General features: G+C 38.2%; 1 protein-coding gene across 4 annotated transcripts in view; it reads left to right on the top strand.

The window, feature by feature from the left end:
* ATRNL1 (attractin like 1) overlaps window positions 1-23,537 on the top strand; it is a 485,649-nt gene that overhangs the window by 179,540 nt on the left and 282,572 nt on the right. For all 4 annotated transcript variants that reach the window (XM_080641695.1, XM_080641694.1, XM_080641692.1 and 1 more), the window contains 2 exons: window positions 8,855-8,916; window positions 18,007-18,085. In XM_080641695.1, coding sequence (XP_080497821.1) covers window positions 8,855-8,916; window positions 18,007-18,085 — 141 coding nt within the window. The remainder of the gene's footprint in view (window positions 1-8,854; window positions 8,917-18,006; window positions 18,086-23,537) is intronic.

Here is a 23,537-nt window from a genome sequence, read left to right as displayed (position 1 = left end):
ATGACTGGTCGCTGTGATGTGTACTGACCACCAGAGGGCAGACACTCAATGCAGGAGCTGCCTGCAGGCCCCAGGCCAGCCCACGCGGGTGCCAGTGGGGCCTCCCAATTGCCCCCTCCGGTCGCCCCACAGATCGGCACTGATCACCAGCCAGGCCTAGGGATCCTACCCGTGCACAAATTTCATGCTCCAGGCCTCTAGTCCTATATAATAAAGAGGGAATATGCAAATTGACCATCACTCTGTCACAAAGATGGCTGCACCCATAGCTGAGGCCAAGTTCCCATAAGGAGCCTTAACAAGCAATCAGCAGGGACCTGAGGCTACGCCCTCCCCCGCCCCAAGGGGCTTGACAGGGGACCTCAGGCCACGCCCCCCGCCCCGGTGCCAGGCCAGGTGACCTAATGCCACATCCCCAGCCCGGCAGGGCTTGACGGGGGACCGCAAGGTGTCCTTCCCGTCCTGGTGCTGGGCCAGGGGACCTCAGGCTGCTCCTCCCGCGACAGTGCCAGGCCAGGAGATCTCAGGCCGCACCCCCCACCAGGTGGGGCTTGACAGGGGACTTCAGGCCACACCCCCCAGTCTGGCACCAGGCCGGGGGACCTTAGACCGCACCCCCCGCCCGGAGGGGTTTGACAGGGGACCTCAGGCCACGCCCCCTGCTCCAGCACCGGGCCAGGGGACCTGAGGCTGCGCCCCCCTGCCTGGCTGGGCTTGACAGGGGACCTGAGGCTGTGGCCCCCTCACAGTGCTGGGCCAGGGGACGTGAGACTGCAACCCCCCCCCCCCCAAACACACACACACCTGGCGGGGCTTGAGAGGGGATCTCAGGCCAGGCCCCCCACCCATCAGTGCTTGACAGGGGATCTCAGGCCGTGTCCCCCACCTGGTGGGGCTTGATAGAGGACCTCAAGGCATGCCCCCTGCCCTGGTCTGGGCTGGGGGAACTCAGGCCATGCCCACCATCCTGGCGCCGGGCCAGGGGACCTGAGGCTATGCCCCCTGCCCAGTAGGGCTTGACAAGGGTGGGACTGGCCGGGTCTGGATCTAGCACAATGCGGGGGGGGGGGGGGGGGCGTGGTGGCGGCGGCCGGGTCTGGGTCTCACACAATTTTGAGGTACATGTGGGGGTGGGCGGGGACTTGACTCTGAGTCCCATGGTGAGCCACAGACTCTGACAGGAGGAAGGTTTTCATATACATTTTACTTATTTTCTTTCATCTCTGACTCTTCTATTAAAGAGAAAGGGCAAATAACAATATTAAATTATTTCCTCTAATGAATCCCTTTTTTTTAAAAATATATTTTATTGATTTTTTACATAGAGGAACGGAGAAGGAGAGAGAGTTAGAAACATTGATGAGAGAGAAACATCAATCAGCTGCCTCCTGCACACCCCCCATTGGGGATGTGCCCGCAACCAAGGTACATGCCCTTGACTGGAATCCAACCTGGGACCCTTCAGTTCGCATGCTGACGCTCTATCCACTGAGCCAAACCGGTTAGGGCTGAATCCCTTTTTAATGTGCACAAATTTCGTGCACTGGGTCACTAGTTAATAAATAAGAACCTAATGAGATCTTGAATTGCTTGCCTGAAACATCACGCAATTGTCTTTGAGATATTACTAGTTGACTAACTTCCATTATGTTGGCATTTTGCAAGACTATAATCTAAATAGTTGTTTGAAAACTTCTTTTTTTTTTTTGCTTTTTTTGGGCCTCTACTAGGTTCATAAAAAGGGATTTCATAATTAAATAACTTTGGAAAATGTATACTAAGGTTAAGTAGGGCCCTTTTAGTTTATATAATTTTAATTTGATAATTTTAGCACATCCCTTTATATTTTCATTTATCTCAAATATATCAGAATTTATGGCAATCAGGCATTTGACAAACACAGCACTTTGTCCTTCATAATCAAAACAAATAAGAATTCTGTTATTTTGTGGTAAATATCAAGTTATTAATCTTCTCTATCCAAATGTATGTAATGCAAACTTTTTATTTGATTCACAAATTCAAAATGTTGATTGTTATTATTTAATGAAAAATTTAGCTTTACTTAATTTCAGGTTTTAGATTTTGAGCATGTATTCAATGTGAATTTGCATTCAAGCTCAAATGGACAAAATATATTACCATCACCGTTGCTCTAGTTTCAGCTAGCTCAGTATTTTAGTACTCACTTTATCAATTATTTGGGAGCTGTTTAAAAACAGGGCAAATGAGGATATTATTAAATATTACCATTAATTTGTCTCTTGATTTGATTAACTTTTTTTATTGTTTAAAGTATTATATATATCTCCTTTTTTTCCCCATTGACCTTCCCCCAGCCTCCTCCAACCCCCGTCACATGCCTTCATCCCACCCCCCCAGTAACTTGTGTCCATTGGTGAGCTTATTTGCATGCACACAAGTCCTTTGGTTGATCTATTTCCCTCCTTCCTCACCACTCCCCAGCCTTCCCGCTGTAATTTGACAGTCTGTTGGGTGCTTTACTTCCTCTGTATCTATCTTTTTGTTCATCAGGTTATAATGTTCTTTAATCTCCATAAATGAGTGAGATCATGTGGTATTTTTCTTTCATTGACTGGCTTATTTCACTTAACATAATGCTCTCCAGGTCCATCCATGCTGCTGCAAATGGTAAAAGTTCCTTCTTTTTTATAGAAGCATAGTATTCCATTGTGTAGATGTACCATAGTTTTCTAATCCACACATCTGCTGATGGGCATTCTGGCTGTTTCCAAATCTTAGCTATGGTGAATTGTGCTGCTATGAACATAGGGGAGCATATATCCTTTCTGATTGGTGTTTCTAGTTTCTTGGGATATATTCCTAGAAGTGGGGTTACTGGGTCAAATGGGAGTTCCATTTTCAGTTTTTTGAGGAAACTCCATACTGTTCTCTACAGTGGCTGCACCAGTCTGCATTCCCACCAGCAGTGCACAAGGGTTCCTTTTTCTCCGCATCCTCGCCAGCACTTGTCGTTTGTTGATTTGTTGATGATAGCCATTCTGACAGGTGTGAGATGGTACTGCATTGTCGTTTTGATTTGCATCTCTTGGATAATTAGTGACTTTGAGCATGTTTTCATGTGTCTCTTGGCCTTCCTTCTGTCTTCTTTCGAAAAGATTCTATTTAGATCCGCTGCCCATTTTTTTTTTTTTGGATTATTTATCTTCCTTTTATTAAGTTGTATAAGTTCTTTGTAGATGTTGGAGATTAAACCTTTATCAGTGATGACATTTGCAAATATGTTCTCTCATACAGTGGGCTTTCTTGTTGTTTTGTTGATGGTTTCTTTTGCTGTGCAAAAGCTTTTTATTTTGATGTAGTCCCATTTGTTTATTTTCTCTTTTGTTTCAATTGCCCTAGGAGTGGTATCGGTGAAGAAATTGCTTTGGTATATATCTGAGATTTCTCTGCCTGTGGATTCCTCTAGTATTTTTCTGGTTTCCCGTCTTATGTTTAAATCCTTTATCCATTTTGAGTTTATTTTTGTGTATAGTGTAAGTTGATGGTCTAGTTTTATTTTTTTGCATGTATCTGTCCAATTTTCCCAACACCATTTATTGAAGAGACTGTCTTGACTCCATTGTATGTTCATGCCTCCTTTGTCAAATATTAATTGAGCATAGTGGTTTGGGTCGATAACCTGGGTTTTCTATTCTATTTCTTTGGTCTATATATCTGTTCTTGTTCCAGTACCAGGCTGTTTTGGGAACAGTGGCTTTGTAATACAGCTTCAAATCTGGTATTGAGATCCCACCTACTTTGTTCTTCTTCCTCAGGATTGCTGTGGCTATTCAGGGTCTTTTTTTATTCCAGATGAATTTTTGGAGAGTTTTTTCTAGGTCTGTGAAATATGCTGTTGGTATTTTAATGGGGAGTGCATTGAATCTGTAGATTGCTTTGGGTAGTATGGACATTTTAATGATGTTGATTCTCCCAGTCCATGAACATGGTATGTTCTTCCATCTGTTTCTGCCTTCCTCTATCTCTTTTTTCAGTGTCCTGTAGTTTTCCGCGTATAGGTCTTTTACCTCCTTAGTTAAGTTTATTCCTAGGTATCTTAAATTTTTTGGTGCGATGATAAATGGGATTGCTTTTTGAGTCTCTCTTTCTGTAAGTTCACTATGGGTGTATAGAAATGCCATAGATTTCTTGGCATTAATTTTGTATCCTGTTACATTGCCAAATTCATTTATTAAGTCTAATAGTTTTTTGATGGAGTCTTTCGGGATTTTTATGTACAATATCATGTCATCTGCAAATAAGGACAACTTTACTTCTTCTTTACCAATTTAGGTGCCTTTTATTTCTTCTTCTTGTCTAGTTGCAATGGCTAATACTTCCAGTACTATGTCGAACAGGAGTGGTGAGAGTGGGCATCCCTGTCTTGTTCCTGTTCTTAGGGGAAATGGTTTTAGTTTTTGCCGATTGAGTATGATGTTGGCTGTGGGTTTATCATATATGGCTTTTATGGTGTTGAGGTATGATCCTTCTATTCCCACCTTGCTGAGAGTTTTTATCAAGAAAGGGTTTTGGATTTCGTCAAATGCTTTTTCTGCATCAATTGATATGACTATGTGATTTTTATCTCTCAGTTTGTTTATGTGATGTATCACGTTTATTGATTTGCGGATATTGTACCATCCTTGCATCCCTGGGATAAATCCTACTTGGTCATGGTGTATGATCTTTCTGATGTACTGCTGGATCCGATTTGCTAGAATTTTGTTGAGTATTTTGGCATCTATATTCATAAGGGATATTGGCCTGTAATTCTCTTTCATTGTTGTGTTGTCTTTATCTGGTTTTGGTATTAGGGTGATGCTGGCTTCATAGAATGAGCTTGGAAGTGTTCCTTCCTCTTGAATTGTTTGGAATAGTCTGAGGAGGATAGGTTTTAGTTCTTCCTTGAATGTTTGCTAAAACTCCCCTGTGAAGCCGTCTGGCCCCGGGCTTTTGCATGCCTGTTTCCTAGTCAGGACAGTATTAAAGTTCCCTGCCTTCCACTGCTCCTCAGTGCTGTAAGCCAGTCCTGAGTTTTAAGCAGGCCGTACTTTATTTCATATTTTCCTTTATTTGTTTTTACACAAGAGTCAATTTGTGATTCACCCCCTGGGTGGCAGTGTTTCCGATTGACCTCTGGGTCTATAGGTCCTCTCTAGCTAGTGTTTAGATTTGTTTTCCCTGTGGCACTTAATACCGGTTTGGTGGATTGGGTTGCCCCAGAGCTGGTTCTCTGGTGGTTATTCCCTGCTCTGATCCCCAGGTTCCAGAAAAACAACTTTCCCCTGCAGCCTCTTAGATCAACCCCAATTGGGTGATACTTTGTATTGGGCTTGGCAGTCAGAAGCAAGGATTTAAAGAGGAAAATAAAAAAAAAAAAAAAGAGCCAGAGTAAGTGTGCTAACTCCAGGGCTGTGTGCAAGTCCGTGCAGTCTTTTTTCCCCTTGTGTCTAAGAAGCCGGCACACTTTTAAAATTTTTAGGCTGTCCTTTCTTTCTTATTTTTTTTTTTAAATTTAATAAATCTTCATTGTTCTGATTATTACAATTGTTTCTCTTTTTCCCCTCCATAGATCCCATCCACCCGGTTCCCACCCCACCCTCTGCCCTTACCTCCCTCCCATTGTTCTCATCAATAGGTGTACGATTTTTGTCCAATCTCTTCCCACACCCTTCCATACCTTTTTCCCCCTGAGAATTATCAATCTACTCCCATTCTATGCCCCTGATTCTATTATATTCACCAGTTTATTCTGTTCCTCAGATTTTTAATTCACTTGATTTTTAGATTCACTTGTTTATAGATATGTATTTGTTATTCATAATTTTTATCTTTTTTTCTTCTTCCTCTTCTTAAAGAATACCTTTCAGAATTTCATATAATACTGGTTTGGTGGTGATGAACTCCTTTAGCTTTTTCTTATCTGTGAAGCTCCTTATCTGGCCTTCAATTCTGAATGATAGCTTTGCTGGGTAGAGTAATCTTGGTTGTAGGTTCTTGCTATTCATCACATTGAAAATTTCTTGCCACTCCCATCTGGCCTGCATAGTTTCTGTTGAGAAATCAGCTGACAGTCGTATGGGTGCTCCCTTGTAGGTAATTAACTGTTTTTCTCTTGCTGCTTTTAATATTCTCTCCTTGTCTTTTGCTCTTGGCATTTTCATTATGATGTGTCTTGGTGTAGTCCTCTTTGGGTTCCTTTTGTTTGGGGTTCTGTGCGCTTCCTGGACTTGTAAGTCTATTTCTTTCACCAGGTGGGGGAAGTTTTCAGTCATTATTTCTTCAAATAGGTTTTCAGTATCTTGCTCTCTGTCTTCTTCTGGCACCCCCATAATTCTGATGTTGGTACGCTTGAAGTTGTCCCAGAGTCTTCTTACACTATCTTCAACTTTTGGGATTTTTTTTCTTGCTTTTTGCTTTTTCGGTTGAGTGTTTTTTGCTTCTTTGTATTTCAATTATTTGACTTGATTCTTGCGTTCCTCTAATCTGCTCTTGGATTTCTGTATAATATTTTTTATTTCAGTCAGTATATGTTTAATTTCTAGTTGGTCCTTTTTCATATCCTCGAGGGTCTCGTTGAACTTACCGGCCTTTTCTAGGATATTCTTGGAAAACCTTATAACCGTGGTTTTGAATTTTATATCCAGTCGTTTGCTTTCCTCCATTTCTTTCATTTGTGATCTCTTTCTTTGCCTCCGCATTTTTGCTGCTTCCCTTAGTTGGGGGGGGGGGATGGCTTTGTGTGCTAGGTGTTCTATATGGGCCAGTGGGTTGGCCTCCCCAGTTACCTGTGGTGGATACTCTTGGTGCACCCCTTTGTGTACTGTGTGTACAGCCTTGTTGTAGTTAAGTCTTGATTGTTGTTGGTGTCACTGGGAGGAATTGACCTCCAGGCCAATTGGCTGTGAGGACCTGCTGTGTCTATAATGGAAGAACTGCTACGCAGGAGACACGCTTAGGGGGCAGGACTTGCTTCAGTGGGGCTTTGGTGCTCACTGAGTCTGCCTCTTGAATGTGTCACTTATGGTTGTGAGTAGTTGAAATCTGGTGTCGTTTCACACTGACCACTAGATACACTGGCTTCTGGATCTCCAATGGGGTGCTGGTCAGCTACTGTCTGAGGCCACCCAGCAGGAGGTACAGCGAGAACTGCAGTTTTCTCCTCTTTGCTTGGGATTTGGAGGTTTTGGAGCTGTCTGACTAGAGCTGCAGTTTGTTTGGTTAAGCTGCTATAGGGCAGGCCATTTATATGCAAAAGCTGCTGCATGGGGCTTGGGTGGGATTGTAGATTGTGTGGGGTGGGGTCTCAGGGAGTCAATAGGCTAGGGCGATGGCTGATAGTCAGCTGTCTCTGCATCTCCACTTTTCCAAGTCCCCGCATCTCGCGCCTCAGCGCAGTAAACAATGATTGCTTGGCATACCTCTACAAGAGAGTCACCCTCACTTTCCGACCCGATGGCAGACAGTCCAGCTTCTCCCCGTAGGAGTTTGGGTCCCCAGCCTCTCCCCAGAAACTGGAGTTAAGAGTAATCGGGAGCTTGTCTCCCTTTGGGTTGAAAGAAGCAGCGCACCCACACACCCGCCGCCAGCCCGATTCGTGCGCCTCTATACCTCAGCTTTTCAGCGCTTGTGCACGTCTCAATGCTCTTTTCTCTTTCCTTCTAGTTGTAGAACTTCCACTCAGACACCTTTCCCTTGGTTCTGCGTGATAGACGGTTAGTGTTTTAGTTGTAGTTTTTGAAATTGTTGTGTGAGGCAGCAGTTTAGGTGTTTACCCATGCCGCCATCTTGGTTTCCGAGAACTAGGCTGTCCTTTTGTGCCCAGATCAAAATGGGTTGCTTTTCAGAGTTCCCTTCTGTTAGCAGCTCTGTGGACCCCTTTCCACATTCACGGATCACACCAGCCCCAGCAGCCACGGGGATTTTCCTAGGCGCAGACTTCCCCAGGTCTCCTGCTCCCGCCGTGTGCGCGTTTCTCTCTCCTGCGGCACCATAGACCTCACCTTATCCCAGGCAAAATCTGACCTTTCCATGGTGGAGTGTAGAGCTCCTCTGTATCTGCGTGCTTGTGCCACTCGGGGACCTATGTTCTTGGTTTTGCAGCTGTTCCGTGGGTGCCCTAGTTGTAGATTGTCAGGCTTCCAATAACATCCGTTTTCCCCTTCAAGATGGCGCGGTCTCTGCATCCGATTCGGTCGCTCCGGGAGGGAACCCAGCAGCAGTGGGGGCTGCCTGGTTAGGTGAGCCCTGTCCAGCAGTCCCCCACAGTCTCCTGGGGAATAGCTGTCCCTCAACTCACCAACAAACACACCTCGTGCGACCACACACTCTCCCTTTGTTTTCTCACTTGCACAGTATCTTGCAGTTTGCCTTCCCGTCGACAGCCATCTTCTTTTTCCGATTTGATTAACTTTTGAATAATTATTGGATAACATGAATAAAATCATTACAGAAAAGGGAATGTCTAAGGTACATTTATGTAGGCTAAAGTTTTAAGATTCACTTTAAATGTTACTTGAAAAATCTTGTTGTATTTTTCGTGGGAATGACCATTGGACCAAAATGGGTACATGTTGGTTATGTGTAAAGGGCCATTTCTTAGCCTATAGGAATCTTTCTACATTAAAATCTAGTTTTAACATTTTAAGGTGAGAAACTTTCCAAACTACAGATTTAGGGTGTTGTTACTGATTTTGATTGCAGCATGAATGATTTATAGTATGGTGATCAATGGTCTTAATCATTTAAAAGTATTTTATTTACAAATGCCATGAAACTTTACCATATTTATTCAGTAAATTTCAAACTTTCTTTTATTTTGATCTTTCAGATTGCATTTTCACAACACAATACAATCATGGATCTTGTGCAGTTCTTTGTCACCTTCTTCAGGTAATTTGCTTTAATTGACTTTGATTTGTTAAATCTATATTTTGCTTTATGTCTGTTAGGTAATTTATCAAATCTTTATTACTAAAATATCATATATGATATCTTGAATAGTTTTATATGCTGAAATATATGTCAGAGCAGAGGAAACATACTTGAAATATACTTTTGCAAGATTATTTTACTTTTGGACTATTTAATAGAAAGTGGGTTCAGTGGAATGAAGATACCTTCAGGTTCCCCTGTCACATAAGAACAGTACATTCACCATATTGATTAGATACATATCCTAGCACTAAATCTATTCAATGATTTCTTAGGAAATTATCACATGTGTTTAGCAATGTGTTAAATCTGTAGGGGATAGGAACAAGCATGTATTTTGTTCTCAAATTGTTTATCATCCGGAAGTACTAAATATAACTGAATAGAGCATCATTCTCTAGGACATGAGTTATTTGAGATAGCAACAATCCTATATAATAAAAGCCTAATATGCTAAGTTTTCTGTCGATTGGTTGGCCGTTCAAGCAATCAAAGTGTAATGTGCTAATGATATGCTAAGGCCGCTCAACCGCTCACTATAACGTGCACTGACCACCAGGGGCAGATGCTCCGATCGGTAGGTTAGCTTGCTGCTGGGGTCCGGCCGATCGGGACTGAGCGAGATGGGCCAGACATGCTCTGGAGCCCTCCCGCCGTCCCTCCCCGGCTAGCCAACCTCCCATGTCCCTCCCTGGCCCCGTGTACCGGTGGGGTCCCTCAGCCTGGCTTGCGCCCTCTCTCAATCCGGGACCCCTCAGAGGATGTTGGAGAGCCGGTTTCCGCCCCACCCGAGGGACCCCACTGGTGCACGAATTCATGCACTGGGCCTCCAGTAGGTTCATAAAAAGGGATTTCATAATTGAACAACTTTGGAAAATGTATACTAAGGTTAAGTCAGGCCCTTTTAGTTTATTTTTAGCTTACATTGCTTCTCAGAGTTTTTAATACGCTAATTTACAATGTATATTTCTACAAAAGAGGTTAGAGTTTGAAGATTTCTCAAAACACGAAAACCCTTTTCCATGGGAGTCAAATGAAGAAGCACTGGGTTAGGAAGAAGCAGTTGAGTTTCCGTGTTATGGGATCTTGGATCGTCTGGGCTGGGAGGAATGCTGTTTTTGTTAACATGATGATGATGTACACAATGATGTGGGTCCATCAGGTGCCGTTGTACGAACTAGACAAATGTGTCTCCTGGTCTGGCAGACACAGTCCCTCATCACAGCACACAACTTTATAGGCAGACAGAGTGCAGTATGAATTTTGACCTTCACTCACCAAGTTGGTCGTACTGGCTAGTACAGAAATAAGAATCTTCCCAACCCAACACAGATGCTATGCCAAGCACTTTCCTAATCACCACAGTAGCCATTATTGTTTATCTCGCCCAGACACCCATACAGTGCTTGAATGTCTAATGCGCTCCCCATACAGGTCAGCAAGCACTTGCTGTGAAGGGCCATATAGTAAACATTTCAGCATTTGAGGGCTGTGAGGTCTCTGTTGCAGGGACACAACTCTGATGCTAAAGCAGCCACAGCCAATGTGGAAGCAAAAGGGGTGGCCGTGCTCCAGTAAACCTTTATTACAAAAACTGCTGGTGGGCAGAACACTGCCTGGGACACAGCGTGCCCAATTCTGATCCAGCTTATGCCTGAGTGGCTTTAATGACAGCCCCCGCACCATCTCCCGAGATAGCATTTCCTATCTCCAGATAGCTAATTGTTCTTCATAATTGACATGAAACCCGTGTCCCTATAATACCTCTTCTAATGCATCCATATGGGCCCATTACATAGAACGTCGAATCTCTCCTCTCCATTTACAGCCCTTCCGTTTTCTACACTCTTTTCTCAAGTTTACACATTCCTTGCTTAGTAATCCATTTCTGTTGTCAACACCTTTGCCATGGTGGTCACTTTGCTCTGAAAACAGTCATGTTTGTCTACGTCTCTTGAGAAATTGTAATTGACAGAATTGAATGCATACACACATAAATGTATATATATCACTAACATGTGTGCACCATTTATTTATGCTTTAAATGTCCCTTAAAAGTGAAATTTGAGGAAACATCTTAAATATAGGTAATGTTTTATGACTTTGTACTTCTGAATATAAATGGATTTCGAGGCTATAATTGTAATACATTTTTGGAAAGTATTAGAAGTTATAATCAAATGAACATTATTTAGTGCATCAAAGTAAAACTGTTTCTGATGCAGAATAGTGTGGAAGGGAATATACTGAGAAGTTCAGCTCTGTAAAATTTCACAATGCTGAATATATATGTAAATTATTTAAGGTTTTATTGGAAGCTTTTGAATTTGTGTGCATAGGTAAATTTAAAAGTTCTATGAAATAAAAGCAAGCTAGCATTAATGTGTGCCATGTCTTAGAGGTCTCATTTATTATGTTGTCATCATGGACAAAGTGGAAAAAATACTCTAATCATTGTGTGACATAAAACATATTTGACGTTTCGTTCGTCATTTAAACCTGTTTCAGAAGTGAAGTGTAAATTAGTATTAAAGTTTTCTCATTGTTAAGAAGACACATGGGCAGAATATGTTGAACTTTAGTTTTTTTGTTTGTTTTTAATAAGGCCACTGATCTATTTTAAGATAGAATTGCCAGAATCACCTTTTAAATCCATGTTTCCCTCCCCAGTCTCTTCACAGCAATCTAGACTTTTTCTAACATGCACCTCAAAATTCTTCCAACTTTATCTAGTTCTAAAGCTGCCTCCCCATTTTTAGGTAATTGTTACAGTGGCCCCCACTTGGTACCAAAATCAGTCTTGGTCTGCTCATGTTGCTGTAAAAAAATACCAAAGACTGGTGGATTAAACAATAGAAATGTATTGCCTCTCAGTGCTGGAGGCTGGTAGGTTGGTCTAAGTAAGATCGGGTGCCTGTCTGGTTGGTTTCTGATGTCAGCTATCTTTCAGGCTTGCAGGTGGCCAGCCACTTTGTCACTGTGTGTTCACATGGCCTTTCCTGAGTGTGTGTGCGCCGAGCGGGGGAGAGAGAGCGAGCTCTATGGCTCTCGGGTGACTCTGGCTTCTTATAGGAACGTTATTCCTGTGGATCAGGGCTCCACTCTTATGATTTCATTTAACCTTAATTACCTCCTAAATTCCTGACTCCAAATATAGTCACATTGGGTGTTAGGATTTCATCATCCAAATTGTGTCAGTGCACTTCAGTCATAGCAAGGAATTTAAAGTCCATTTAGTCCCAATATTGTTTGTAGCATTTTGCATTAAGTTTTCTGTTAGTTGCATTTGAAATCATCTCAACTGATAGAGCATCCTAAGGTCTGGTTGATTCTTGCTTAATAACCCCCAGAAAGTTTGTACCACCATACATTGTGAGCATACGTTTCCCAGTTTCACCCAGGAGGCTTTGTTAGTTTTTCATCTTTGTCAATCTGATATCTGAAAGAAGTGAATTTATTTTAGCACTATATAAGTTTTTTGTTTGTTTGCTTGTTTCTTTTTTGCATTCTAAGTTAGTGATTTATTTTTTAACATTTTACTTGGTTAAAAAAATCCTTCAAGTGTTTAGGAAGATATTTTTAAAACCTTTGAAATATATTTTCCAGAGTAGCAGTTATTAGGAAATAAATTGCTTTTTAAAATAATATGTTTCTGTATTTCAACACAATTCCCCAGTTTGTAACATTTTTAGTTGAAATAAAAGATTAATATGCCACAATTGTCTTTTAAAATATTATTTAAGACTTGATTTTTATGCTCAATTAACCTCAAACTGCTGTAAAATAGTGACAATATTATCGCTTTTTGCATTTGGCCAACTAGATTACCACCAGAGGGTATTTCTCTGTCTCTCAAGGCCTGCTTTACAATATAACCTAGCTCACACTATGCTATTTTATTGAGTTCTCTTTAATTTTCCCTAAATGAGAATACCTAATGAGCTCCGTGTTTTTATTTTAAAAATCCCTTCCATAATGACCATTTTATGAAGGTTAAAATCAAATTATTGAAATAGCTCTTCCTAAGTTCCCGTGCTCTCCTTTTTTATCCCTATAGCGTACATGCTTGCTTTTTTAATGTTTCCTTTCTTTTCTTTTTTTCCTATTTAATTTCCATTGGGGGGTTTTACCAAAGGATGACAAACCTTTCAGATCTTCTGATACTATTACACAGCACTTTTTAAAAAGAAAACTCAATTACGCCCCTGCCCCCACTTCTCCACCAAGGAGCTATAAACCACTGTGTAATGTACTAGTAATAGGAAAAGATCTGAAAGTGATGAAACATTTTTCTCGGATAAATTTACCACAATACCAGATTGTAGGATGCTAACACTTGACATTGGCCCTAAGAATTTTGACTTAAGAAATATATTAGGGAAAAGCTAACTAGAACAGATAAACCCATAAATATCAGTCCTTTTGCGTAATACAAGTTGTTTTTTTTTTAAAATATATTTTATTGATTTTTTTACAGAGAGGAAGGAAGAGGGATAGAGAGTTAGAAACATCGATGAGATAGAAACATCGATCAGCTGCCTCTTGCACACCTCCCACTGGGGATGTGCCCGCAACCAAGTTACGTGCCCTTGACCGGAATCGAACCTGGGACCTTTCAGTCCGCAGGCCGACGTTCTATCCACTGAGCCAAACCGGTTTTGGCCGTAATACAAGTTTTTTATTCACTTGAAGTCCAGTGGGCAGAAAGGAGGCGGTGGGAGGGACAGAGTGGGGTGTGGGGCACCGCCCCATCGAGGAATGCAGACTGATGGGAAGTCTGCTGTTCTTCAGACTTTCTCCCCGCATTGTCAGCGGAGACTGGGGTTTTCTGTTAATCGCCAAAGGATGAGTGTAACTTTTCAACAATGCTGGATCAACCTGCCAAGCGATTTTGCTTGTTTGTTTTTTTATGAAGCAAGTGTTCTTAATAGACTGTTTTCGTTTTAAATGTCGATATTTAAAAAGAACTGTAATTTTTACTTGCAATGTAACTTATTACAAATCAAGAACAGTTATAAAGTATTACCTTGATATAAGGCTAATAATGCCAAATAAGACCTTCAGTGTCAGAAAAATGATAAGATATTCAAATCAATTAAAGAACCAATTCCATTCATTTAGAAAAAGTTTAATGACAACTACTACTTGCCAGAAACTGAGATATATTTCATTGGGTTTTAAATAATTTTTGGAGATTATTAGAATATTTTCTTAAGCTATTTATTGATTTTACCAACCAATTTATTTATATCATCATGAGCTCTAATCTAATATCAATTAGCAAACAGAGGGTTAGCTGCAAACCTCTAAAGTAATATATCTCCTTCTCAGAAGAGGTTGAAATTATGAAAACTGAACATTTTTATACTGGATTTCTGCACCATTATGAAAGTGGAAGTCTTCACTTGAGTCATGAAATTTTGATCAGAAAGACTTGATGGAGAAACTCATCTTAAATCAAATCTCTATCATGTAACTATTTTGACTGAGAAATATTGTGAATTACAGATTGTCAAACAAAAATATTTTTTTTGCTATTTAATTAGTATTTAATTAATATAAGTGACTTTTAATATATGTACTATTATCTACTACTGCAGATGTTCTGCAAGAATCAGTCGACAAAATTTGGTGTCTGACTGAGTATGAAGGATGATAAGATTGAATGTGCTTTTTTACATTTTAGCTGAAAAATAATGGTGAGAAAGAAGTTGAAAGAAAGTGGAGAACTTGCAACTAAATACTTTTTAAGTTAGTCTTTTTACTTAAATTCTCCATGATTTAGCTTTCTCATCTTTTAAATGAGTACATAACAGTAACCAGGGCCTATCATGTGTAATTATGGCAATTAAAGAAATATGCATGTAACACACTTGCTTGGTCCATAAATGTTAGTGGCTTTTATTTTTATGAATATTTTTCAGGAGTTCAGTTTGAACATGGTAGGTTGGAGGTGATATTTATATCCGTACTGTTAAAATTCTTACGGTGATAATGGTAGGACTGATTTCCAGATGAATAGATCCTTGGACTACATTTAAGTATCACTTCTCAGTACCATATTATAGCAGTTACAGGGAAGTGCAAGCACTATGGTAATAATTCAGACTAGAACAGGGTTACTCAACATTGTTAGAATGTTGATCCGGAAAAATCTTGGTGGTGGGGGGCTGGCCTGTGTATCCTACATCCCACTGGACACCCACCAAGTGGTAACAACCAAAAATGTCTCCAGACACTGCCAAATGCCCCTTAGAGGACAAACGCTCCTGACTGAGAAGTTCTGGAGTAGAGGCAGTCATGTAGGCTTCTTCAAGCATGTAAGAAGTTTCAGCACATAGAAGAAGGAACTGACTGACTCAGTGTAACCCAGAAAACAGAAGCAGCACTGATTGAGAAAGACAATTTAATAGAAGGATATATCCATAGCTTGAATTATGAAATAGTTAAAGCTAAAAATAGAATGCATTGACTTGTAAGGCAGCTTCTCAGCCATGAGTATTTAATTAGGAGCTGGGTCACTATCTGAATTCTGCTGAGAATTTCTTTTCTGGGAAGGAGTTTGAACTAAATAATCTCTTAGATGCTCGTGTTTTGGCAGGTCTGTCTAATGATACAGATTTGAAAATCATTGCAAGTGAGGTCATAGTGGAAGGCTTGAAAATAACTGAGCTCTCTCTTTGAGAGCAAGAGAAGATTATATCATGGTTGCTGTGAAGTGAGTTTTCAGGAATGTCCATAATTCAGCAGAGGGCATCTGGAATGCAACATGCCTTCATTGATCCTGTAATGTGTCAGGAAGGATAGCGGGGAGCCAAGGAAATACAGTATTCAGTGTCGGAGTTTCAAAGAATGGATGGTTGGGATTGTCAGTTGAGAAGTGAAAGTTGATTGAGAAAAGACCAGTTTATTTAATTATTTGAAAGTCATGGTGAGGAAAGTGTTCAGTGTTATATAAACATTAATCATTCTTAATCTTAACATTTTTATTAGCTCACAAGTCAGATGTCAGATTCTAAAGAGTTAAATCAAACTAAATTATGAGAAATTTGACATGGAGGTGGGTGCATTGACCACATGCTCGGTAAAATAGAGGAAGCTACAGGGCCATTAAAGCAGGGGCATTGTTTTTATTTTTTGGAGGTAGGGGACTTGAGCACTGTGGAAAATTTAAATTAGGATGAAAATAAGTTGTAAATATTGGGAGAGGAGATAATTATATAAAGCATAAAAAGGTTCCTCAGAGGTTGCAAAGTGAGAGTCACAGGCTTTTTTTTTTTTTTTTTAATCCTTTTGATACTGAAGCAAGAATTAGAGAATGTGTATGGAAATAGAACTGTTGTGAGATGGTGGGTAAGCTCACAGCTCCCAACAGATGGGGAGGAAAGAGTGTGAGGCTGCGTTTGAATTTTGATACTACGACTTGCTCTCTGTGCGACTATAAGCCATTTACTTTGAACTCTGAGCATTGGATTCTTCTTTTCTAAAAAACGAATAACATATGCTGTCTGCAGCGTTCTTATAAAACTAAAGGCAATGATCAATGTAAGGTATCTAGCATAGTACTTCGAAGGTGCTCAGCACTCATGGACAGGTGCCGGAACTGTCACTGTCATCATCATTGAAGGAAATTCTAAAGTTTCTTCAAGTGAGACAAGGAGAAAAAAATGTATTAAAGTCTTGAAAAGTGTGGGAAGTCTCAAAGATTTCTCTGCCTATGAGCAAATCAATTGATGAGTACTAGGATTATTAATTAAGGACAAATACCAGGATTTGTATAGTGACCAGTCAATTTGTAGTGACTCAAATCTTCTCACTTCTGTATTTTTGTACAGCTTAGTCTATGACCATAGAGCAAAGGAAGAGAAATAAATATTGATTGATTAATTGGACTCACCTAAATCTTTTATTGAGAAACTAGTGGCCCGGTGCACGAATTCGTGCACATTGAAAGGAAATTAATTAGAAGAAAGATACGTGCGGTAATTACATTACTGCGTAAAATTACATGACAAAATAGTATATGTAATATAGTATTATAAAATTAAAATACAAAATATTTTAATATGTATTGTGCATGCACGAGTCAACTTTTATTTTTAAATTACCAGTGTGTGTCATATGTACCAGCTGGTCGGTTGGATGGTTGGGCAGATGTACGGTTGGTCACTTAGCCTTTTTATCTATACATAGATTTGTCAGTCTCAAAATACAAGTGTTCTGTATCAGAATAGGTTCTTGAATATTGTACCTAATATGTATAGACCACATGCATAAATGTTTAACTGAATAATTTCTTATTTTAAACTTTAGCATATACTAGGGTTTCTAAACTTCTAAATGTCAGACTACTGACATTTTGGACTAGATAATTCTTTATCTTGGGGCAGTCCTGTGCATTGCGGGGTGTTTAGAAGCATCCCTGGCTCTACTCACTAGATACGAGTTGCACCCCTCCCAGTTGTGATAATCAGCAATGTTTCCAGACATTGCCACAGCCACATGTCGCCTGGGGGTGGACAAGGGGCTAAAATAATCTTCAGTTGAGAACCAATGAAATATTCTCATATCTAATATAGTTGCTAGTAACTATTATAAAACTGATGATATAACTCAACAATTTTAAATAGATTTCTGTTTCTTTTATAAGACCAGTAGAATTATAAATTTACATTTTTTTCTGACAGAATCTTAAAGATAGACTACAATGTATATAGTAAGGAATGTAAATAATTTTTCTACCTGTGTACTTTGATTTTACTTGAGAACATTTTCAACCCTAATTTATCCTTTTTTGCTTGAACTATTTACCAAGGCAAAGTCATTACTTCTCTATATACAGGTTGCGGCAAAAGTAGGTCTACAATTGTTTGTATGGAAGATAATACAATGATTAATAAATAATACAAGAATAAACTCTGTGTTTTGCATACTCATAGTTGAAACCCTACTTTTGACCCAGCCTGTATATATTTAAATCCTCCGCATATTCTTTTATTACATATCTTAACTATTTTAAGCAGCGATTATTTGTGTTTTGTTTTCCAGTTGTTTTTTGTCATTATTATTGGTGGCTGCCGTGGTCTGGAAGATCAAGCAGACGTGCTGGGCTTCTCGGCGGAGAGAGGTATCAGTAATAGCATTTAATCTTTTCTTTAAAGATTCAAGCAAACATATGGGTCTCTATTGCTTAATTAACGTGCTTCTTTAAAAATGTAGTTTTCACATCAGTTTTATTTATTAAGACTGAACAAGTCAGTCTTTTATTTTTAAAGCTTCCGAACAAACTTGACCAGTCATTTTAAGGCAGTTTGTGTAGAAGCAGTAGTTAGTTGTAAAATGTTTTCTTTTAAGTCGTGTTAGCATGTATAGTGCATACAGATATTCTGGTGATAAAGTGTTCGGCACTCTCTTTTACTTGGGTGATTAGTTATACTGTAAAACCATAATTTATTTTAATAAATGTCTGTTGCAGTTTCAAAGAAAAATTTGAATGGCAGTTACTTAGTTTTGGTTTTTATCTCCCAGATTTTGTTTTTGGAAATCAAACCTTTTCCATTTCATGATTATCTGATAGTGCAAGTATGTTTGAAGTGCGCCTCAGTTTGATCCATTTCTGTGTAAGAATTTATTATATTTAGTTTAATCCTAATACTCTTTCAGAACAACTGATGCTATAAATAAATTTGATAAATACAGTTTCTTATTGCCTAATTGAAAGGAAAAAAGAAATGTAACTATCTGAGGAGTGTAAGTATGTAATAGATTTATTGTTCTGTACTTCATATAATAAAAAGGTTTCTGTTTTAACAATATTGTTATATTACATTAGTATTAATATTAGTTTTCTATTATTAGTATTCTCTTTGTTATTGCATTTCCAAGAATAATTTTGCATGTATAATTTTGTGTAATAATATAAAGGGGCCCTATATTTACTTACCTTCTTTTTCCACATGCTAAAAGATTATATTTTCAGCTATTTAAAAGCAATCCAGAGTTTTGTAAGTTATAGAATTAGTGAGTTTTTCTTAATTATTCTTTTATTTTCAAACATCCATCAAAGCTCAGTGCCTACAAACTTGACACCTCTGCACCACAAATTAATTCTTCATCCAACCCTCTCTGCCTCTCTGATTTCTACATGTGGCCGGCGCGGGATCAGTGACCCGCTGATAAGAGTAATCTAATTGAAAAGGAGCTTAGTAATATAAATATATAAATATTTGGCAAGAAGTATAATTCTGTGTGGAGATAACCAGTAGGAATAAACATCTTAGACAATCTATTAAGGTGAAATTATAGATTCATGAATGGAAAAACAACTGGTAGGCAGGAAGTGTTAACGAAGGTCTTCTCAAAGGAATAAGGTAAGTGACATTGATGTCCCTAATCATGAGAAAAGAATTAAGGATCAATTAGGGATCCTGGGTTTCCACTTCATTATGAGTAGCAATGTTTAAACATCTGATTTCTGAAGTTTATCAAATGCATCCGTAATAATTGTGGGGTTGTGAAAAGATCAGTATACAACTCTGACATTAAGTGGCTTCTATGGGGGTATGTTGTCGAATTGAACGTTGTTTTCGCCAAAGAGAAAGGATCGCACTGTATAACTAATTCCCAGCTGGAGGTTCTTGGAACTCTAGGAATGTCTGTATGTGATAACTAACGTTTAGAAATGGTATTAAATATTTGAGAAGACTAACGTGAAAAGTTTATTTTCCTATTAAACTTAAACTTCTCAAAATGACTCACTGTTTTTGGTTAATATTATACAAACTCAATGTAGTGATGATGTTTATTGTATGTTATCAGAAGCTCTGGGAAGCTGATATTACTTTAATTGAAAAATAAAAATATGAACTTATCTTTTGATTAAAAGTCCAAATCCCTCCAAATACATGTTGCATGTGGAGAGAACAAGGGTGAAATAGGAAGAGAGAACTAGACTAGGGACCACTGGGCCCATTTAATCTGTGCTTCTAAATATCTTCATGTCCTCTAGATACTCCGTCAGTTCAATGCCCTTCTTTCCAAAACTCATCTGGTTTTTGTTAAAGAATATGGCATTAATGTTTTTTAATTTGCTGCCTATACTGAAATACAAAATCTGTGAAAATCTGTCTTGTTGTGAGGTCATCCCATGTTATAGTATAATATGTTAAAAAATATTATGGAACCCCAGCTGGTTTGGCTCAATGGATAAAGCGTTAGCCTGCGGACTGAAGGGTCCCAAGTTCGATTCCAGTCAAGGGCATATGCCTGGGTTGCAGGCTCAATCCCCAGGAGGCAACCAATCAATGATTCTCTCTCATCATTGATGTTTCTATCTCCCTCTCTCTATCCCTTCTTCTCTGAAATCAATAAAAATATATTTAAAAAATATTATGAGGAGTTTCCTCAAATTTAATTTTGTCAAATCTTTGAAATACAAAATTCTAATGTCTAGAAAACCATTTGTATATTGATACCCAAAGAAAAGATGTCATTATTTAGATGGCTAGCAGAAATCTAGTATTAGATAATAATTTTTATATTATTAAAGGATTGTCATTTTGGTCTTAGAGAACAAAAGACTTTTATTTTTAACTACATTAGTTGTAGCTTATATGATAATCCCAGTTATAGAGTTGATGTAGATGGAAGTGAAAATATGTTTTTATCTGGTCTTGTCTTTATTTAGTTTTAACTATTAGATTTACTATAATATTCCCCAAAGGAAAATATCCCAGTGTGTTGTGTGTGTGTGTTTTTTTTAATGGGATATGTTAACTTTCTCCACAACCTTAGCACACCAATTATTGTAAACCTCAGAAGCCTCTTGTGATTAGTTAGAAGGACATTTTATCTGTAACAGTAAATGAAAATTATTTAAAATATTTTTTTTTCTTAGTATTTTTATAACTTTATAACAGGAATTGTGCTATTTGCGTTTCTAAATATAAGGACTATTTTAAAATGAAAAGAATCTCTGGACATTTTAAAATATATTGTGTTAATTCAACCAGGCATATTGCTTTTTTAAAAACCTGAAGTTTTGGCTTCTCAGAAACACACAGATGCTTTTTCTGTGGTATAATTTTAATATCAGAAGCTATTATTAATGTTATGTGCCTTTTGAATAACACCCCTGAGAATTCAGTGGCTCTTCAAAACAAAAAAATGAAACTACAAAGGACTTCAATTTTAATATTACCATTTCATATAGGAGTCCCAAACTCATTTCTAGGATAACTCTATAAAGAATATGAAATTTGGGAGGTGTAAGGAGCAGTGCTAATTAATGGACAAATAAATGAATATTGACTATTGGAAATATTTCAATACAGTAGAAGGATGAGTTTTTAAAGCTTGAAAACATTAACTTTTAATGCCACATTCAATTTTAGGTAAATAATTATTACATTACAAATACATTTGTTAGGAGAAAGTGTATGTTAAAAGCGTTCACTTAAAATATTGTCATGCTTTAAAATATTCATTTTAAATGGAAATTTATTTTTAAGATGTATTACAACTCTCCTGCACATTTTATAATCACACAGCATAAAAACTATATTTTAATTTAGCATTATGAACCTGAAATTTGAGTTAAAATTAGTAAACTAAAACTTATAAACTACAGGTAGGATTTTCTAGAGGCAAATATATGATTTCCTTCTATATTTTTTATGGGCACAAAACCAGAGAAGTCATAGTAAGTTATACTTTACGAAGGAAATGCCCTGGGTTAATAAAATATCTTCGATGCTATATTTGTGATAATTGGTTATCATCTAAGTATTATTAATGTAATGCAATGTTTTACAAAGTGAGTTACTCTACCTCTTAGACACCCAGCTTATGGAGAGTGAGAGGAGTAATGAGAAATATTATTTTAGGTGGAGAAACTAAAATTAATTAGGTACTGTGTGAAACTTCTTATACAGTGTCTCTGGACTTTAAGAATATAATTTTATGTAATGTTTAGCATTTTAATATCTAGATAAAGCTTTCCTCAAAATATGTTCTTTTGTTAAAAAAAAAACGACAAGTTTTTAAACCATTATTAAATAACTAGAGGCACGGTGCATGAAATTTGTCATCTTGCAGTCCAGGAGCCTCGGGGGATGTCCGACTGACGGCTTAGGTCCACTTTCTCCAGGGAGTGGGCCTAATCCTGCAGTCAGACATCCTTAGTGCTGCCGTGGAGACGGGAGAGGCTCCCGCCACTGCCGCTGTGCTCGCCAGCTGTGAGCCCGGCTCAGGGCTCCTTTCTGAGTGGTGATCCCCCTGGGGGAGTGCCCTGAACACCAGGGGGCAGCTCCTGCATTGAACATCTGCCCCTGGTGGTCAGTGCGTGTCATAGCAACTGGTTTTCCTGCCATTTGGTCGATTTGCATATTAGCCTTTTATTATATAGGATATGCTTATATAAATGTCTATCTTTGGCAGTTAATGGCCTCACTGTTAACTTATTTTTTCTTACAATTTTCTCTTACTGAATTGCAAAATATAATGATTACCATTGCTTTAATTTTTTTACTTTATCCTGTAAAACTAAAGATTACAGATGTTCAGCATGCCTATTTATATTATCACAATTTTAAAAATTAGCATAAATGTACTTAAAAATTATCTGAGTTAAGAAGTCAAGTATGTATAAGAGCATAAGATTTGAAAGTTAACTGATTCTTGCTTGTAAACTTATTCCCAGCTATCTTACTATAGATGTAATGTTTCCATTTTGCTCAATTAAAAAAGGTATATTAATCTCTTCAATATTCCAGAAAGATTGATCAGTGCTGTGGATATAAAGAAAAGACATGCACTCCAGTTTTAGGGACCTAATAGCTTTAAGACTTTGTCAATAAGATACACACACATTTATACAGTTCTCAAAGGAACACCTCAATTTACCTTATTGTGGTAGGCATAGGGAGATAGATAGTATATTAAAAAGTTTTCTGCAAAATGTATTAGTAATGGAAATAAATGTGAACTGTTGCATAACTGTACATAGAATTAATTTCTAAAAAAAGAGAAAATTTGTAGAGTTGTTTTTACTATATATGCAATATAAAAATTTGCCTAAAATCATAATTTTTAATTTATTATATGTCCTTATCTTTAATATAGACCCAGTTTTTTATCTAGATTAATAAATGTGAGGAATTTCCTCTCAGTAAATTTTAATCTGGTTAACCATAAAATCTCACATGTGAAACATACACAAATGTATCAGTATATGTGTATGCTTTTATGCTAAAGTATTTTTTAAATCTATAATTCAAATTTACGTGGGCATCCTATGTATTTGCCCAATTTGACAACCCTATTTTCAACACAAATACTCACTCTGGTGCTGAGAGGTGGTTCAACCACACAAAATCCACATGGAAGAGAGAGTGAGGAAGGACTAATTCTCCACAGTAAAATTTTGATTTGTTTTTAAAACAAGGGAGATATACTGGGTAAGCAAAAATAAAAGGTGTTTACTCTGAGTATTATCTATCAAATTAAAAGAAAAACTCTTTGACTCAATTTGATTTCTAAGACTGTATCCTAAATGCATTCTTTTTCAAAATATATTCATG

The sequence above is a fragment of the Plecotus auritus genome, assembly GCF_963455305.1.
Source record: "Plecotus auritus genome assembly, chromosome: 9".
NCBI classification, from domain to species: Eukaryota; Metazoa; Chordata; class Mammalia; order Chiroptera; family Vespertilionidae; genus Plecotus; species Plecotus auritus.
Note: the sequence above shows the minus strand (reverse complement) of the source record. Positions and strands in the feature narration are given on the sequence as shown.